At 40.3% G+C, this 21054-nt stretch overlaps 1 protein-coding gene across 2 annotated transcripts in view; it reads right to left on the reverse strand.

Annotated features, from left to right (window-relative positions):
• Positions 1–21054, reverse strand: part of grik4 (glutamate receptor, ionotropic, kainate 4) — a 184762-nt gene that overhangs the window by 115605 nt on the left and 48103 nt on the right. For both annotated transcript variants that reach the window (XM_058634603.1, XM_058634602.1), the window contains exon 2: positions 18028–18161. In XM_058634603.1, coding sequence (XP_058490586.1) covers positions 18028–18109 — 82 coding nt within the window. In that variant the 5' untranslated portion in view covers positions 18110–18161. The remainder of the gene's footprint in view (positions 1–18027; positions 18162–21054) is intronic.

Below are 21054 nucleotides of genomic sequence, written 5' to 3' on the forward strand. Positions count from 1 at the left end.
TGATGAAAAAGGCTTGATTTCGTTATTTATTTAGCTCTCACTCTGTATGCATTTCCTGAGAGTGGGGAGAGCTAAAGACAATGGTGGGACCACTGAAAAACAGAAATCTAACTTATACATATGATACAAAGGACATCTCCAGATCTATGAAGGATCTGGAGATGCAGTGGAACTAGTGTCACTGAGCTGGCCCTCAGGAAACCTCCTCCTCAAATAAAAAAAAATGGCATTAGCCAACGTGGTGGACATTAGTTCATGGTGCATTAATCAGGTCCTGAATCCAAAACATCTCAAGAGATGGATGCTCCATCGAGCTTCTTCTTTGGTCTGGAGAAGAAGTGAGGACAGAAGAAAGTAATCCTCTCAGACACAGGCCAGGAGCTGAATGAACCGCATCATATACGAAGAGGAGCTGTTGGTTTTTATTTCTCCCTCCCTCAGGTGTCTAAAGAGACCATCACTTAGCTGAAGGCACCTTTACAGTTACAGGATCTTCACGCTGCGCTGCAGAGTATGCAGGGACGGCGTGCTCCAGGCATTGATGGCCTCAGTGTAGAGTTCTACAAAGTCTACAGGGACATTCTCGCCCATGACTTTCTAGATGTGGTAAATGAAAGTATGAACACAGGTTCTCTGTCATTGTCATACCATAGAGCTGTGATTACCCACCTGCCAAAAAGATTAATGTACAATGACCTGTGTCTCTTCTGTGTACAAATTTCAAGATTTTGTCCAAAGCTTTGGCCAACAGACTAAAAAAGCGATGGCGCAGGTCCTCCATCGAGACCAAACATACTGTGTCCCCAGCAGGTCTATGGTAGACAATGTCTGTCTAATTAGGGATGTTTTGGAAGTCTCCAGTTCAGTTCCAGCAAAAGGCTTTTGATCACACTGAAAACCACTTCCTGTGGAAAACTATGGGGAAGTTTGGGTCCAGTGCTGGTTTTATCACCAAGATCAAGGTATTGTTCTGTTACATTGAGAGTGTGCTGAAATGCATTGGTGTTGTGTGCTTTCAGAGTGTGCAGAGGCATCGAACACACACACTTCTTTGAACCTCACCTCCTACAATAATCTGCACAAGCACTGAACGGCTGGTTTTACCAGATTTGAATGAAAATATAGTTTTATCTGCCTATGCAGATGATGTCATTGTTTTTTTTTTTATTAAAAAGCAGAGTGATGTTGACACTCAATTTAATATTACAGAAAATGTTAATGCTGTTTCAAAAGCAAAAGTAAATTGGTTGGTTGGTCTCCCAGAAACCAGAATAGATGGCCTCAAATATCTCTGTGTTTTTGTAGGTAATGAGGTGATGGTCAGGATAATTGAAGGAAAAGCTAAATGAAGCTAAATAAAAATGACTCTCCTCCCTCGCATCGAATAAAGGGAGAGTACTTGTTTTAAATAACCTTGTTGCCTCCCTGCTCTCCTCTCATGTGCTTGTTACCCCAGATCCAGACTAAAATGGTCAACTTTTTCTGGGATCAGTTAGATGCCACAGGTTTGTGGTGCTGTTTTTATCCAGAGAGGATTCAGACTACAGTTCATTCAGAAGTTTTTTCGAGGTCTGTGAGGCGTAGTGTGGATGGGACTGACAAGTTGTATTCTGATGTTAATAACCTGGGACTGGATGGATTTTTTTAAATTTAAAGGGTTTTGCCTTCATTTTATCAGGGTTCTTATAAGTCCTGGTCATTTTGTACCTGTAAAAGGAAAAAGTATGACTCTCTGCACTGCTTGTTAAAGGAAGTATTGATCTATGGAGCACGACTTGATATCTACAGCAGTACCACGCCAGGACTGACAACAGCACTGCACAACACTATGAGACTCACTATGAAAGAGAGGACTCTTATCATGGAGTACTGTCAAGGACATGTTGCACCTGACCACACAGACCCGTCTCTGAACATTGACCTGTACAGGTCAAGACATGTGTCTTGTGGTTGGCGAGCTTAAGGGCCCCATGCTGACGCCATTTAACCCAGCTAGTCTCAGTCTGTACAAAGCAGTTCCATGAAAACTGAAGTGTGTGAAGAGCATGAGGAAAACAGGACTTGACATTCTCTGTTTTGTCAACAACCAGGATCTAAGATGTGCTTTTTAACAAAGAAAATAAAAAGAAATGTTGAGTGATGTCTATTTTTTAATTACGTTCTCTCTCACTTGCACTCTCCTTTAAGCCATCAACACATCTTTAGTCCTCCTGCCAGCAGCCAGTGGTCAGCACGATGGAGCTTTCCATCTCATATAAAAGAGAGGGAGGTAGAAAGCTTGAAATGAATGGCAAAAGTCCATCTTCTCCCAATCTTTCAGTACAAATAGAATACACATGAATGGTGAGGAGGAGGACAAGAGATGTAAAGGGAGAATTACACACAGGAAGACAGGGAGACAGAAGTAAAACCATGGGGACTGGTGACGAGCAACAGACCAACAGATTGTGACAGACAGACCATGAGATGCCTGACGCACTGTTGGTGGTGCAATGTCTAGATGATGTCGATGATGCTGGTAATGGTGATAATGAAGATGATGAAGAGGAGGAAGATGGTTATTATGATAAAAACGGCATTGATGTGACACTTGTATAAACTTCAGCACCCAAGGGATGAGAGATCGGCAGACAGGCAGCCTGGCAGGCACGCAGACAGTGAATCTTAGGGGGATTCCAGCTCACGGTGGGTGTCATTACCTGTCAGTCAGCATATCTGCCTGTACAGGCTTTGCCTACAGATAGAGCCACGGGCATGTTATTGTCTGGAAGGTCAACAGGGACCAGTTCATTGAGAGGAAAAAGGGGAAAGGTTAAGAAAGAGGAAAGCGAGGAGAGCAATAATGATGACAGAATAAAGAAGGATTTTGTTTTCTCATAAACAAACAAACACAAAACACTGTGAGGAAACAGGACTAAACATTTGCTACCTTTTGGGAAAGATGACTGTCATCTACAATACAACATTTTGACCTATGGTGGTTTGCGGTGTAATTACATTTCACAACTGATGCAACCACAGAGAAATGCAAACAGTCTCCTGACCATAAACAGCCCCGTGCAGGCTGAGAAGAGACTTTGGCATTTTGATATGGCCATTTAACAGGCACACGTTTGTTTATAAAGGTCTGATGGACATACTGTCTATCAGACAGTCCTGTCAAAAATGATTCATTTAAAGCTGTAGCAGTTAAGACGATCAATTGATTAGTTGGTCGACAGAAAACCATTAATTTCTTCAGCGACTTTTAGAAGATGTCTTAGTCCTGAGATTAAAAAGTCTGAACTAATAACCCTTTTTATTTGTTAGTTCACAGTATGGACAATGATGTCGATATTTTGTCCAGACCAAGAATGAGCATTAACCACCCAGCTTTACTTTGTTAAGAGTCACATTGTATGTGTTGTGCTTACAACAACATACAATACAAACAAAATTGACTATCATTTTAGTAAATCCAATGCCATCACACTGTGACTCATTAACCCTAATAAAGAAACAATTTCCAATGAAAATGAAAGTTGTGTTAAGAGCCCTCACTAAGGCTCATGATAAGTCAGGATGAAGCCAGTAAATTGTTATTTTAATGCTGTTAATTTGTAGGCCTGTGAGGTAGAGCTGTTCTTATAAAATGAGTTTTTTTAATAGGGTCCAGAGTAGCATTTAAATAAACCTGAAATGAAAAACATTTGGAACCTCTTTGCTCATAGAGCAAGCCAAGCAGACTCTTACAGTAAATAATGTACAAGTGTGTACATTATTTTTTACTGATTTTTAACAGTGATAGCATGCAGGGTTGTCGGAAGTTATGGATTAGCCATTGTAGCTGACTTGATGATACTTTTCGAGGTTTATACCTTAACATTAACAAGTAACATTTTTCAACTTCTTAAAGTTACGTTACCCCTGTTTTTCTGAGCGTTTCTTTGTCGCTGCAGAAATTTAGCCCTGACAATACAATGCACTCACATGTGCCCGGTATCAATGCATTCATGGTTGTAGCATGTAGAGCATAGGAACCGTAATGTGTAGCAGAGACTTTCAAAGAAAGACAATTTCAATTATATTATTTTGTCAGAGATTTTTTAGTCAATAAAAATGTTGACAGATTTGGGTAGAGATTTGATTTCATTCAGTACAGTCTAGTCTTGTTTTTATATGACACACTATTGACATTCCATTTTGAAATTCCATTTTATTGACATTATTTTTTCATTGTCATTTTTGGATTTGTTGGATTATTTAGTTTACTAATCATATATATAGGTCACATTTCACATTTCACAACTACAAACCGGGCTGCAAAGTTAATATCCTGGTGCTCAGCTATAGTTTGAAACAGATTTGAAAACAACAATGTGCCCATTGGCTGACACATAACATAAGCGGGAAAACAACGTATACACAGCTCTGGGTTGACTCCATACCAACCATGGTTTGAGCAAACCTGCTGCATACAGCCACACACAACCTCAGAGCAGAAAGGAAGAGAAAGGGGGATGGTAACACTGGGCCCTTCCTTTGCTATTCATTATTGCCACACAACTGCTTCTTGTGTCTGTGGCAGTCTTTGATATGACATTCTTGAGAAACGATCAGACTTTCAGCCACTCCAATGTGCTGAGAGCAACTGAGGGGGAGCAATGCCCATCCCATCATTTTAGGGTTATATTAGAGTGTAATTCACCACATGAACAGAATACTCATTACTCACTCTCCCTCTGCCTCATGTGGTCATGTGGTCTCATGATGAGTGATGGCCACGGCACATAAAGTATCTATTTTTTATCATCATTTCAACAGATCAGGCAAGGTCAAGGGTAGAGTTGTGGACTCTGTGAGTACACATTACTAGAAGAGACTGAATCAAAGCTCCTTAAGCTCTTTAACAGAATCATCCTTTACCTTGATCTCTTTTGCCATTTACATTTAAATTAAGGATCTGCAAGGAGCAGTCTCAAGCAGTCTTCAATATTCTGCAATGCTTATTTTCATGGAGTCATAATAACAGACAAAGAAAGGCTGAATAAAAATACAACTAGGAGAAAATGTGGGTGGTTTTGATGATCTATGGTCATATCAGAATAGATACAACAAGGACTGAGAGACAGATGCTGGTGAGACTGTATTTATCTCAGCAGTAAATAGAGGGTGTGCGAGACTCAAACTGGCCTCCAGGTTAACTCGGCTCTCCTCAGGGGACTTAAGGCATTTCTGAAAAGAATACAACAATAATACGATGGAAAGGAGCACAAAGATGTGTGGAAAAGTAAAGTTTTGGAAATGTGTCCAGAGGGTGGCAGAGCATACAAAGTCATGTGTGAATGTTGGGGTGTTAAGAAGGGGCAGGGTGTATCTTAGAGCACCTAAAGTTCTTGTAGCCTTGACTAATAAAGCACAAGGGACAACAGTCATGGACCCAATGACAAGTACAGTGTAATGTGCCTGCTTGTATGTGTGCCATCAACCTCTTGCAGCCATTACTTTACCTCAAGGGAATTTGAACCTTCTCCTTCTACAGCACTGTAACCCACGGTAACTTCTCCTTACCGTTTCTACTGTCTAGTGGGTCAACTGGGGGTCACTTCAGCCTCATTAAACCCACATGGTGTATGGGTATAAGACGGCTAGTTAAGGCCCCGAGGGCAGCCTAACACCACCGGCGCACCACTTCATTGTTCACACACACACACCTTCAGACGCATGGCTCCAAAAATGAGGCCCTGAATGTTCAAGAGGTGTGGGAGGTTATTGTTCAAATGTTCACTTTTGAGGTTTCCCTCGTGAACCGAATAGGAGGATTAACAATGTAACTGGTAAACCCTAAGGGAGCTACCAGGGTAAACACTGTGTGTTTAAGCCTGATGCGGCAAACACCCTGCACTGGTGGGTGGATCTGTGCTCCAGTGTATGTGAGAAAGAAGTAACAGGGACAATAAGCTTCTGTCATTGGGGTTGTAACAGGATGGCGTATCCACATGGGAGTCCCTGCTGAAGTCTGCATGCTGCTGATAAGATGAGGAATCAGGGGACAGGACAGGACAGGACAGGACACAGGTGAGCGGGAGTGGACAGTAATCCATGGTGCTTCCCTACATGATTGTATTCTGCATAATGGGAGGTGAGGAGATAGGAGAAATACAAGCGGGCCAAACATCTGCTGACCTTGCTCAGTCAGGGAGCTGGTGATGGAGACATGAGAGGTGAAAGAGAGAAGAAGAAAAGCGACTCAAACACACATGCTTACACACACACACACACACACACACACACTGTGACACCTGAAGACTCTCCAATTGATTCAGTGCAAGGCCAACTAATAACACAGTTGGCCGCACAGTGAAAAAATAGTCTATCTGTCTGTGCGCAGTTAATAGACTGCTACATTGCCCCAGAGTCCCAGCTGAATGTTTGCAAGTTTAACTGTCCCTGTGCTTACCTCATCAACATAGTCACGCAATTAAATTTGTCATTTCTGCACAACTTGTTATTCTCTGCTTCTATTTCACGTCCTCTCCATACACCTGCACTTATCTCGTCATTAGATATACAACAAGTCGATTATGTAGGAGTCCAAGTGCTTTGCAATGGCCCATTTAAAATATTATACATTATTATATATCAGTATTATACCGTACCGAGTGGATGTTTTCATAATGTAACTTACATCATATTTTTTCCATTTTATGTCATTGTGAGTTAAACACCAAGGTAACTTATGTTATATCACCTTTTTTCTTGTAAATTAAATCTCTCATCTCGTTCTAAAGGTTTGAAGAAAAGAATATGTGTATAAAAACAGTTTTAATCTGTCTATGTTTATCTACTGTTCATATCTCAGGCATGAAAAAAATATCACTTCCTAATATAAAACTGTAGTTATGCCCTTAATATGTTTTCTTTTATTTTAATTTTAAGAATAACCAACTTTTATCTTTGTTTCGTTTTCTTCCAAGCTTCAACTCTAATTTTAAACAATTATTACTAAAATTAATTTTTAAATTGGACTTAATGAATATCCAGTCATTTTACTTTTGCAGTCTATTTCCAAGTTGACATTTTCTTATGTACTTTGTATTGCAGTATAACACGAAACAGTGATACCACTATGTGAAAAACATCATGAATTGAATATCTAGTGTGTAGCCTACCTGAAGCAAACTGCAAGTCCCTCCCAGGGTTAGCTAGTCATTAGGCAAGCAGCCATATCTGGCCTTCTGGAGAAGGGCCTAGTAAATTAACCATTAACACATGGCAGTGGATTTCAAATCAAACAGCAGGCACTGCCACAGGAGTACACACTGATAAGAGGATGGACACACATGTGCAGGTGTGTGTTAATACACAGCCGCAGGTAAGTGGAGGAGCAAACATGTACACACCAGGCGTCTGTGCTGCCAGAGGTTACGCTCAAGGCACAGGTGGCATCTGCCAACGGCTGTGCCAAGTGAGTGTAACGGCAGAGGGCCTGGCAACAGCTGGAGATGGTGGCTCTGAAGACTTGTCAAACTCTTCACTGTGAATCATGATGAAAGCTGTGGCATAATGGAGAGGGACTGGCAAAATGGGGCGTCATGGGAGGAGTGCGGGAGAGGGGTGGCCATATGTGCATGTGTGTTGACTGCACATGGATAATTTGCTCATGCAGGTATAAAATGGATGGATGAGCAAAGAGAGACATTGGACACCGGGGCACCGCCATCAAATCAGTGTGCAAATTCACCACCTGGTTCTATGGAAGGCTGGACCATCAACACTGTGAGGTGTACAGCTATAACCTACTTAGAACACCCTTTTAGAAATGTTCAAACCAGCGGCTACTGTTTTAAAAATGTTCTTTTAAGATCATTCTACAGTAAATAATATAGTTACAATAAATTAAATTATTTTAACAGCAAACATACCAACCATGACATCTTTTAGATGTAGAAATTTGCCAAAGGGTGCGGGATTCTGAGTGGTTAGCTATGCTTCCTTTTCAACATCACTAATCCATTAAATAAGATTACTCAGGACACTTTTGCTATTTTATGTTGTTGTGTTGTTGGGCCTACATCCATTTCGAAAGCCCTTCATAGCCTGAAGCTATTGTAAAAAAAATGTAATCATGGTATTTGAATACTTTAATGCACCCAGCATTTCTCAAATATAAAGGAAGACTTACCAACCAAAGTAAAAATCCAGTTCATTACAACACAGCCAGCACTGGACCCACAGGAGGATTATGACGCTGTTCTTGCACTGGTTTGGAATTCTACAATGTGGTCAGTCCATGTGACAGTGGGGTGGGGGCTTGGAAGCAAGGAGAAAGATCTAACTGTTATGAAGATCAGATGAAATGCTGCAAGTGCCTGAGGAGACACATGACTGTTTTTATCCTCTGCAGGTCAGCGGTGACCAGCCCTGCAGAGCAAGAGGAACTAATCCAAACTGGGAGAATGAAATAAATGAGAAAACAAGGAGAAACAAAGAAAGGAAACACATTTCAATCCACAAAGTCTCACTGACCTTAGAGACTATGAGACAAGAAAACTCTCAACTGCCAGGAGAGATAAATGAACTTCCTGGCCATAGTACCAGGATGTATCTAAGGCTAGTGTTTTCGTAATTGACCAACTGCCATACCAACTGTATGCGATGAACCAAGCCCACACCTATTAGTTTCAGAATAGGTGGCATCAATCTGAGCTATAGAGCCATGCATGCTTCTCTGCCATTAAGACAGACTTGCTTCTCTCTTATACTGCAAGGACAATATGTCCAAATGAAAGTGTGTTTGTGTCTGTCTGTGTGAGTGAGTGAGAGAGCGAAATAGAATGAGGCTTCTTATCTGGAGCGAACTGGACAGGGAGAGCGCCCTGTAATGGCAGCTATTTGTGATCGTCTCAAACCCATAGCAATGGAAAAAAGACGTGGCTGTGTGTGCGTGTGATTGCGAGTGCTTATGCACATTCTGTACACCTGCCAGTTCAAGGAACCTTCAAAACCCACCAACTCTAAAGAATGACATGCCGTGATGATGCAAATCTGAGAAATTCTGACGCTTCTGTTTAAACGTATTATAGAAATCACACGGGGTCACCCTGCCATCCTGTCTCACCACCCGAATCTTCCTGCAGTATTAAAGCATTCATCCCTGTTTTGGTGGAACTGCATAAATGAAAGGGAACAAACACACTAATACTGTGGGCGGCCAAGACAAAGCTTTTTTATGCTGACGTTTTATGCGGGGAAAACATTTGAAATGATTCATCAATCAAATCTGGTTAACTGCTGCAATTACACATCACCACACTGCACGCAGAGTTTTAAAACTGTTTATGTACAAGACGACATACGAAGAAGCTGTCTCTCATTCCTCCATTGAAACCGTTGGGTCTATCGTCTCATTTATATGCAGATGACACATAATGACGAAGAGACGAGGTTCTACATTTCCAGTAACAACAGGAGATTTACTGAGACAGAGAGCACACACCTGTGCCTGGGAACGCTTATTACTGTGAATGCATGAGCCAGAATGTGCATTCCTCTGTACTTATAATGTTGTTCTCTAAACCAAGTCATCAAAGGCTGTTTGTATACTAGCTCTCAAGAGATAATAGCTCTCCACAGGACAAAATGCAGTACATTTACAGCATTTACAGATACACCTTCATCACGAATCAAAGTACAACTAAAAGCATTGGCATACTCTCGTGGAGCCTGTACGGCTGTCACAATATGGCAACACATGTTTAGACACTGTTTGGCACAACAGCGTTGCACATGTGCTACAGGTGTAATATGGTTAGCACCGGGTTTGGTTGACCTCAGTCATAACCAGAGGTGGGTAGTAATGCGCTACATTTACTCTGTTACAAATACTTACAAATACTTGAGTAACTTTTTGGATAAATTGTAATTTTAGGAGTAGTTTTATTGCAACATACTTTTACTTTTACTTGAGTATATATTTGAAGAAAAAAAACGGTTCTTTTACGCCGATCCATTTGGCTAAGTGGCTGTCGTTACTTTATTTTTTAATATCTTTTTTTTTATTATTACATGCGTGATCTATTTCTCTCCCTGTTGGCTATGGCTGACAAAATCTTGCCAATAAAATGCAGCCAGTTAAGTCACATGACAAGTGTTGTCATGTGTTTCCGTGCTGCGGCACCAGCTGTTAGCCGCATATTTCTGCTCCTTACTGTGTCCGACACCGAGGCTCTGGTCTCTGGTTTCAGCTCTTATACTTTTACCGTGCCGATGTATCTGAATTGGATAATGCTAATTTATTGTACTTTTAGTTAAAGGGTGATGTATTTAATTTCCCAAAGAATTAATGTATTATTGTTTTAGTTCAAAGGTTATTTATTTTATTACAAAGACCGTATTTATTGTTCTATTTAAAATGTTATTTATAATATATCTTAATTTGAACATTGCTGTTTTATATTGTTTGTGTCTATTTTGTACCATTTGTGTTGCTCTGAATATTTCAAAGATAAATCCGGAGAAACTCTGTACTTGTACTCTTGAGTACTTGAGTAGTCATTTCACTGCATACTTTTTTACTCTTACTTGAGTAATTATTTAAATGAGTACTTTTACTTCTACTTGACTAATTATTATCTTAAAGTAACAGTACTTTTACTTGAGTAATTTTTTTGACTACTCTACGCGCTGACTTAAATGGATGAGGAGAGTCAAGATCTGCTGCACAAAAACTGTGCAGAAGATCTAAGAGGAAACGAATGTCCTTCACTGGGACAACCAGTGTCCTGATGTGCAGATATGGGAGGAACACACATGCACACGCACAAAGCTATATGCATTTCCCTACAGAAAGCAACTGGCAACAGGTATTTACCACTGAAAAACGCCAGAAACTCACTTATATAGGTAGGTACAGTAGCTCATGATGATCTTCTATTGAACTGTGAATTGCTGCTGCAGTTCAGTGTCCTGCCACTGACATTCGCTCTGTACCCACAAGTGACGGTAAAGCGTAGAGTAATAACGTTCATGTTCTCAAACGATTTCATACTAACTGAGCTCTTGCCTTCCATAAAAGCGTGTGGAAAAGCTCAATTACACAAACTGTGAACATCACCTGCAGCTTATTATTAAGTATCAATGTTTTCATGTTTGTGCGAAAGCTCAGTGGGGATGCATTAATGCAAGAGAGAGTGTGTTTCTCTGTGTGTTGAGGGATGTGATTGAAAACAGGAACATGCGTTCCACATGCCTGTGCACCGAGACTTACTGAATAATGCATGTGGTGCGCTCCGAAGCAAAGTAGTGTGCATAATTGCGTAACATCAGTACTATCTGCCATCCCTGCCATTAACTAAATGAGTGGTCCCAGCACCTGCCCTGCTAATTAAAACCTTGGAGATTAATCATAAACTCTGCCCTGTTCAGTCAGCGCCTCGGGTTGAGCTTTGTCTCCCCATGAACTTGGCCTCAATTCCACTAATTTTACCCCCAAAACACCAAAGACACATTTTCAAATTAGGTAACTTGTAAGAAGGAGCATGGTTGCCTGCAGGCACAAACATATCGTTCTGTGATTAAGCTTCCTCGTCACTCTGATGTGACCTCATTACTGTCGCTGGCGTGTGAATGAAACAGAGAGGACTGGGCAGTAGGATCGCGTAACAGGTGGTCACCCTAAAAAGAGGGTTAACTCAGACGTGTCCTGTAGCTTCAGGTCTGTGAGTACACATGTCTGATAGTCATTAACCCGATGACTTACACAAGCGCATGGATGAGTAATTAAAATTATGGAGATTAATCGTGCAGTCTCCATCGCGTGGCTCTTCAGATCAACGCCAGCCTTTGCCTTCGCCTCCATTCATAAGAAACGTTCACTACAGAGGAACCAAGGCTCCAGTTCAAATGATATTTCCTAACAACACGAGACAGTTCCCTCAAAGCTGTTTACTCTGCTCACCCCAACATGCAATTTCTCTGCTCTTCCAGCAACAGTGAGTTAAATGAGTTTTTAGATACCAAGTCAGAAAAGGCAACATAAACCTGACTGGAGGCAAGGGCACGATGATTCACTCATGGTGGTTTTTTAGCAGCGAGTCTAAATAAGTCACTGCAAGCCTAGCTGGGGCTGAGTTGAGGGAATTAACAATGTGGTGCCCCATGACTTCTGGGTATTTGTTCAGCAGGGTTAATTATGCCATTAGACTCTACCTGTGGGGTCCAATTTCACAAATCCAACCTATATGTCCTTCATCCTTCATGTGCACACACACACACACACACACACACACACACACACATACATTAGCGACAGCACAGTGTCCTTTGGCATGTTTTCACATTATTATTTTGCAGCACAGGGTGTCTGTCCAGCGCCTCCAGTCCTCAGTCTCAGAGCAGGAAATGACTTGCACTGCATGTGTGTGAAAGAGGTGGTTGATGAGCATACAACTCTAAACTGGCTTAAGTGTACTATAGCTATTATATAGTAGGTTAGTACACAAATCGGACACAGCATTTTCCATGGGAACATTTATAAACTGTATATGCCAATCCTCTTGGATGGATGGCATCCAAGAGGATTGGCATATACAATTTATGATTGTATTGATCCCAGACTGGGAAATGGTTCTGTTACAGCAGCATTAAGAGGTACACAAGAATAAAATAATAAAAAGGCTCGGACTCGGAGACACACAAACCTGACGCATGTGGCAGGTGTAGCTTTTGAAGGAGCATTAAAAGCGCGGGTGTATCTGTTTTGTCGTTTTAGTCAAATATTACTGCCCAACTTTGCGTTACTCTTCCTCAGACCCGTGCAGTTCTGCTGTATTTACTTTCCAGTGGAAATCAGTGCATCATGCTCCGGGGGTTTTGCCTTTCCTACATTTATTTCACTACAAATTCAACTAACTTCTCCAGTGATGCCGGTCGTGGGAGGCCTGGTAAAGATGGCATTATCGGCACAGTCTCAACTGTGGAAAAGTGGAGCCAATTGATTTTAGCCTACTGAGAATCCTCTGTCATGTTTTCACATGGAAAACTTCGTTATAATATAACAAGTTATATTGTGAGGTGTTGTCTTGACGATGCTCCAAAGTGAATATTTGCATAATTCAGTTAATTGTTTTTTGATCGCTTACTTGACCTTCCAAAACTAATGCATAAATGTAATTGTTAATTAACAAGTTATTTTACAGATGCTGCAGCAGCAGCATCATTTGTTGACACGCTGACAATAAAACAACCCAGCTGTTCTTTCAAAACTGCCAACTTTATAGTGTGTTTAACAACTTCAGAAACAACCATATGGTGATGTAGCGTCAGAATAAATAAAAAAAAAGTTGCTGAAAATGATCCACAAGCTTCAAACTATATTACTACCATAAATACACCATTTCTTTACAATGATGACAATTAGATACATGCCACACATTGAGAATAAAAGAAATGAATGGTAGTATTGTTGGGTAATGAACACCAAACTCGTAGTATTGGTACACCTGCTAATATCTGATAGTTCTGGCATATTTGCCTATGTTTAAATGCCAGTTCATCTGAATTAACATTGAATTCAGACTAAAACACAAAAAAAAACAGTTTTGACATTTGACATTAATTCAAACAGTAACACAAACAAACAAAAAACAACGACAACACCGAAGGGCTCAGGTTGCTCGATACATGTTAAGTAAGGTACGGTATAGCATAACATTCTTCTGTATCATTGTTTCAGAGGGAATTCAAGAAACTAAGCTGTCAAAACAAATAGCTCTTTACTAAGTGTACTTGGTTTGGGGAAAAAAAAAAGAGCATCAGTATAACAGATGTACTGTGTGAAATGATCATAGTATTGTTTTTCCACACTGACAGAAGACAGTGGGTGACTTTTAGGAATCTATCTGAAAGGAGGTGTATCACTGTGAGGGGACCACAGGGCAGACCCAGGACTTCACCTCCAACCTCTTCGATGAGCACTAAAAGGGCTGTGCAATAATGTGTGGATTCCTCAGACTATCATGTGCACAAATAAAACCAACAACCATAGACAGCCCAGCCCTTGACTTATCCCTGCAGATCTAATAAGATAAATAATGACTTAGTGACGGTAAATATCTAATCTTAAAATGAGCACCAAGCCAGTATATTTATACTAAATCATGTTTCTCCCATGGGCTGCAAGAAAATGACCCACACAACCTTCTCTCCTCTCATACATTTGCAGCATAATGAACGATCTGAATGATACTGTGTGCAGTTCTCCATGACAATCAATATTAATCCTTACTCCCTGGTTAAAAAGGGGGATCACATACTGTACGGTGGAAAAGCTAAATCCAAAGTTTGCTCTTTCAGTATCACACGCAGCACATTAAAGGTGAGCTTAAGGACATCTGACTGAAACAACACCCGTCAAATGCAGACAGCATCATTTAGTAGTAGGATATAGAGGGAAATGCTCTGAGGGGGAGAGAACCTGACATGAAAGCTTGTCTGCAACATCTTTTCTGTGTCAGTGAGAAAATCAAAAATGGCTTCTGTATATTGTACTGAACTGTGTGCACGAGGCCTTTATTGACTGAAAAGTGAGGGCTCTGCAGCGTAACACAAGCTTGGTCATGTTCATAAAGTCAACGCGAAAGATTGTGTGGTTTCCCTGGATCAAATCCCGCATTAAATCAAAACAAGACATCAGCAGTGACTATGCACATTTGGAAGATGCTTTATCCAAGTTAGCATAGACTGTGGCCTGTTGAAAACACTCTTAATTAATGAGGGAATACCACCCACAGCAACACATTTCACCATATGGTGAGCAAAGGCTTTCCGTGGGAATATTATGCAGTATCTATTCTGTTTTATATAATTTATGTATAAACTGTGATCTCAAATCTGAAATAGGTCTTATACGCATCTTACTTGATAGCACTGTGTGAATTAATTTCATCCAATACATTTTATTGAACATCTTATGTGTTTCTACAACAGCCTCACTTTAAAAAAAAGAAGCAAAACTGCAAAGCAAATTCACTTATTTACATTTTGTGAAGTCAATGTTGACAAAATTCATCATTCACAAACCCAACGATGTGTTCACTGTTTTCAATGCCAGTCACATTAACTTTTACTCCCAGAAAGTTGATTATGTTAGAATTAGCATCATAATCTGATCATAACCCCATCCATATGTACATAGGTCCCTCAGTCACCTACACTGACACTGATGGTGGCTGCAGGCTTGTCCTGGTGGGGAATGTGGTTCGGCTGAGAGGTTGTTTTTGGCCCCGATCATCATCCAAACAGTGGCCAGACAGTGACATTATGCCAGCCAGCCACGGCTCGAGGGACAGCCATGTTAAATACCATCTCCTAGAGTGCAAATGGCAGGGAGTTTGTCGTGTTTGGTGGGGGGGGGGTATGTGCTTGTTTGCATGCCTCAGTGTTCTTTGAAATGTGTTAGTGTGTATATCTATGCATATCTGTGCATGAATACACAGAAACAAACATGCATATTCTGCTGACGAGATCTGTGCTGTGCTCTAATGACATTAGAAGAAAAGACAGGAAACACAGGCCAAGCACATAACTATCCATCAACCATCCAACATGACTGAGTGGTGTGCTGTTTTTGTACAAACAGGTGAAGGGGAGCGGGAACAGAGACATTTATCCAACAATGTTCACAAAAATAAAATAAAATATAGAGCTGCATTTGTGGCCACATCGATACAGAAAGCACCAAAGTGGTGTTGTTCTGAAAATGTGGAGGATTGTTGGGGCATCAAAGTGCAGGCCACCAAACTCTAAAAGTATATGTTCTGTGGCAGACCTCTAACAGACGGGAGGGAAAAGTGAGTGATAAAAAAAAAAAAAAATGTCTTAGAAAAATAAGAAATGCTGATACCTTTCAAAGATGACAGTTTGAAATGATTCAGTTTTGTCAGGGAAAAATCTGAAGGAGGCTGCGTTAAAGTTTCAATATGTATTCATGAGCTTGTAAAACTGGTGCTTTTACATAACGTTTTTTTTTTCTTTCATCATTACCGGAAGATATTTTTCCATAACATACTGAATGAACTGTTATCATACTGACAAATTAACCCACCATTGTTTCCACTTTTGAGTAGTTTTAAACTGCACTTCTGCTCCATCTGTAGATGCACTGTTTGGCTTTTGGTAATAGCCTTACAACGATCAGACAGGGATTGGACACTTTTGAAACTATGACTATAACAGAGCAACAAAAAGTCTCTGATGATGCACAATTATAAAATAACCAGCATTTAAACATAGGATTTTAGTCTTAAAAATAAAGTGAATGTGAGAACAAACATGGATTACCTTTGGTGTGGGTTTTTTTTTTTCTGCTGGAGAGCATCATTTTTTTTTTTAATTACTCTCTAAATAGACAAGACTTTTGCACAGCAGGTTTAACTTGCATCATTTGTGCCTCACTCTCAGCTGTTTTGGAAAGTTTACAACCATGTTATGAACATAGAGGCAGCTGCAGAGGATGACGATGATGGGAACACACTGTGAGCCACAGACTCTGTCACACGTTCTTCACCTTTACTTCCCATCTGTGACTCCAGTATATACAGTGCACAGTACACACACACACACACACACAAGTCTATGCATGAATGAAAAGACAATCTGTCAACTTCTGGTAGACGGTGAGCTAGTGACAGGAAGAGAGACTCACAGACAGTAGGAGAATAATAACAAGAAAGAACAACTCCCATTGGTTACCAGCAGACTCTGGCAGGTTACGAGACTTCTGAACCATGTCGTCTCAGATGCAAAGTCTACCCAGACTCAACCTTGGTCCACTGATCTGCCACGATTCTATGAAGCCAAATATCTCAGTGGTTCATGGTAGACTTTGTGTCTGTGCTTTTGTATAAACTTCTAAAGCGGCTTACATTTACAATTTCATTTTAAACACACTTTTTGTCACACTCAAAAGACGACATTTAACTAACAAATGAAATAGAGTACTCAGCATGTAACAGTTGGGTTTGCCTGTTTGTTATGAGCTGCAGAACACAAAAAATGGATGTAGGTTTTGGCCAAAGAAAGAAATTCTAGGTTTTTGGTGGTCCGCTTTCTTGAAACAATTGTTAACTTTGCAGAGAGGAAGTATATCGACACACAGTCTCCCTCTATCTGCTTTCTTCCTCTCTATTCTTTAGTGCAGAAACAAATCTGAGCAATCAATTGATAATCAATCAAATTATTCTCAGTAGTACAAGTGGATTGCTTGACTGATTGAAACAATATATTACACGATTTAATTGATTTAAGGTAAAAAACACATAGTACATAGTACTGCAACTGCAACCATGAAACCAAGATCTCAAATCAACATCTGCCTACGGATTGTTTTGTTTTTGTGGACTTCAATGTCATTTGTTAAGTAACATAATGGAGCACAATTTGCTCTTAGGTTCCCCCTACAGTTGGTAAACAGTAGTGTTTGCGACAACTGTCGTAAAATACACGTATATTGTGGATACTGTTGACTTGTTAATATCGTGAACTCTGAAGCAGGACTCCTTATGTGCGACAAAAACGACAAAAGAACAACAGTGCTTCAGTTTGCATAGCTTGCGTTTTCAACCAGGCTTACATGACTTATTGCTATGATTATCGTAGTTCTTTCTTGTTGCATGGACCTGAAACCAGAAGTTACATAGTACCAAAGCAGACCTGTTCAGGCTGTTGTAAGTGCATGTACCGTCAGAATAATAGTGGAGGACATTATTTGAAGGTTGAAATCCTACATTGTGCTGCTTTAATATTAGATTGCCTAGATTTCTTTGGAAGAAAACACAGCCATTGTGATATCAAATTGAATCAAATCATCGCTCTGATAACTGTTATCGCGATCTAATCAAATTGTGGGAGGGAAGTGGACCAGCTCTCAGGTCAACATGCGTCGGCAGCAGTTTCAATTCCATTCAACAAAACTTTATCATCTATACCCCAGCGGGTAATTCAAGTTCCTCCATCCTCACTAAGCTGTACATTAGTCTCGCAAGTTACCTATTCTGAAGGAGAGCGGGCCACCGGAGGTGCTTCTCACCCACATGGCTAAGAAGAGCAGAAGCGCCCAGACTGTGAGCATCTTCTATGACTCCTCATGGGTCCTGCCCCGGGGGTGCCCCTGTCACAGCCACCTGAAATATATACAGAGAACAACATTAATACATCAACCAACACAGGGAAAGACACACACAGGCCACACGTCTGCAGCAATGCTCCATCTATATACAATGTACTTTATCTGTATATATCATGCATGTGAGTGTGAGAATGAAAATGATACCACATCTCTATTTGTGCAAGTGTTTTGTTGTTTGTTTCAGAGACAGAAATATGTTTTTTTATTTGCATGGAGCCAAAAGAACAAAGACACGAGTCACTTGTAACTTTCATTACGAAGCATACGTGTGCGCTGTGTGGACTTGACTTGATGAAGATTGAGAGACAGCCTCCTCATCTTCCTCTATTCATCAATTTCTTATTTTGCTCTTGCATTGTCACAGTGCTGGACACAAACTGCTTCTTTCTAAGCTTTAGGTGCATTGTCCTGGTGTATGTACTGAGGCAGAAATATTTAAAAGCATGGAGCACATACACTCCCCAAACATGGTTTAATCTGCAAGGTCCCTGCTCCTTTTTTTGTTTTGCTGTGTTTGCTGTATTCACACTGATGTCTCTCATTTCCTCTGTTCAGCAACATCTCTCTGGCAATACTGATGGGTCATCATATGACTTCTGTCACTGTAATTTGTACTTGTTGTCCTCTCTGGGTAAAACATTGCAGCTTTTTTGCCATTTTAAAAGTGGTTAACCAACAGAGGGAAACAGTCTGCAAGAAGGCGTTTGATAGAAGTTAAAAAAATGGTTGCCCACAGCAGCAGAAACCAGCAACTGTTACAATTGAGCTCTGTTTAAAAACATGCCAGGACCCAATTGTTTAAAATGCTGAAAAACACCAAAAGGACAAAATGTTTAAATATTAATGGTGGAAGGGAGAACTGGAAAAAAAAAGCTGCAGGTGCAGAGAATGTGAATCAGAAAGAGATGGTCTGAGTTTTTTTTTTTTTTTTTCTACATTTACTACAGCAGTGAACATTTAGTAAGGGAATGTCATGTTCCTGGTAATGGGGATAGTTTAAGTGCAGTAAAGACGCTGGGCCTATAGCACAGATTTCAGACTTGGAAATGAATTCTATCAAACTCACAGCTCAAACAGTAATGGATCCATGTATTAAGTCCTGCTTTTAGTAGAGGGGGGAACAAAGGTTCTTAAATATTCCATGAAGTTAGTAAATAACAACATCTCTTGGATTGATAAGACCTAACAGAAGGTTCAAGCAACTGCACAAAAAACATAATCTGGGTGTGGAAATATTTAATCATCTGCTGTGATTGGATTGTCATATATCCATGCTCAGGATAATTGCTCCCTCTATCCAAAAGCATAGACTATGTAAATACATATATATACATATATATATATATATATATATATATATATATATATATAAACTAAAAGAATATCTGCTGGGTTACAAAAAGAACTCAAGTTCAAATGGAATTCAGTGGGAGAATGAGCCTATTTCCCACTTGATTAATAATGTCACAGAAAGTTAATGGTCTCGATCCGGAGATAAAGTAGGGCACATACAGTATGTGTGGACCCTAGTGTGACTGACAGTTGCTGTCGTCCAATAGGAGCCTGGCAAAACGTCAACATGCCTCCGGCCAAATCAAGATTAAGATTCGTGTGGGTGACATCATCACGACTGGTTGCTACTTGAGCCCACACACAATCAGAGTTACAGCACTGGTCAGGACACCATGACATACAAGTGTGTGCCACCATTAAATTAGAACAAATACAATGGCCAGCATGACCGATGTATAATGATGACTGCGGGTCCTTGTTTACTCTCCCCTCAACAGACTGAGGTGGATTATTATTTATTTTTTTTTTAAATGTCACATGATCTGTGACATTTTGAGATTGTCTCTTTATTAATCTCTGTCCTAATTCAATACAGACATAGATGCCATAGATGGAACACTTCTGTGTAATGTGATTTTATTGGACTGGGTGAGCGGAGTTGCAGGTGGACCGGACAGGGATTGGTGCACCCACTTAACCTCCAGTCGTCCCATTCCCAAACGGAAGGCTACAAGATTCAGTCTCCCAGTCCACACAGGCATTTCATTTGCCTTAGTTTTAAAAAAAAAAGGTTATCTCACACAGCTCCACCGTAGGCTTGGGTTCAATCAGTTAGAAACACTAGCTGAAGGGATGCTGTTCCACCCTGTATTTGTTTATTGTCTTCCACAAAGTAAATAGAGTTAATTTAGATAAGGTTTCTTCATTGACTGATAATGTAGTTCAGCTCTTTCTTTTGAAGAGTCCTTTTTCATTTGTATTTTGTTTGGTTTGAACAGCATCCACTGCCCATTTCTGCTGTTTTTCCTCCTGCTTTTGTACACTATTGGCTTCACTGCTTTTGTAAAAGGAATTCTTTCTTTAAACCATCTTACAGCATGGTTTTTATGCTGCTTCCCATTGACCCGTAACGAGCTGGGACATAACACTAACAGTCTTTCACATGATTTGATTGCACACCACAAAAAGTGAATATTTAAACTATGATGTCATCTGCGGTATTTTACGACTTCGACGTATCACGCTCAACAAACACAAAAGTCCTTCTTTTTTTTTTTTTTGCCAAGGTTAGGTTGTCATTTATGTGAAGACAGTGAAGGAGTGTGTGTTTCCCGTAAGCTCTTTCTTCAGTATTTTATGTTCTCAGTCAAGGTGATTCTGCCAAGGTGCTGAGACAAGGTCAGAGACAAGGTCAGAGACAAGGTCAGAGACAAGGTCAGTGCCAGATATTGTACTCAACTTAACTTTGACCAGGACAAGCTGAAATAAAAAAATAAACATATAATGAGCCCGTTTGATATGTTAGGTGGACGAAGGACAAAGTTTCATAATGTCAGACAGTACAGCTGTGGAGATGGTTGACAGGAAGATTAGTG

This window comes from Solea solea, chromosome 7, assembly GCF_958295425.1.
Source record: "Solea solea chromosome 7, fSolSol10.1, whole genome shotgun sequence".
Lineage (NCBI taxonomy): Eukaryota > Metazoa > Chordata > Actinopteri > Pleuronectiformes > Soleidae > Solea > Solea solea.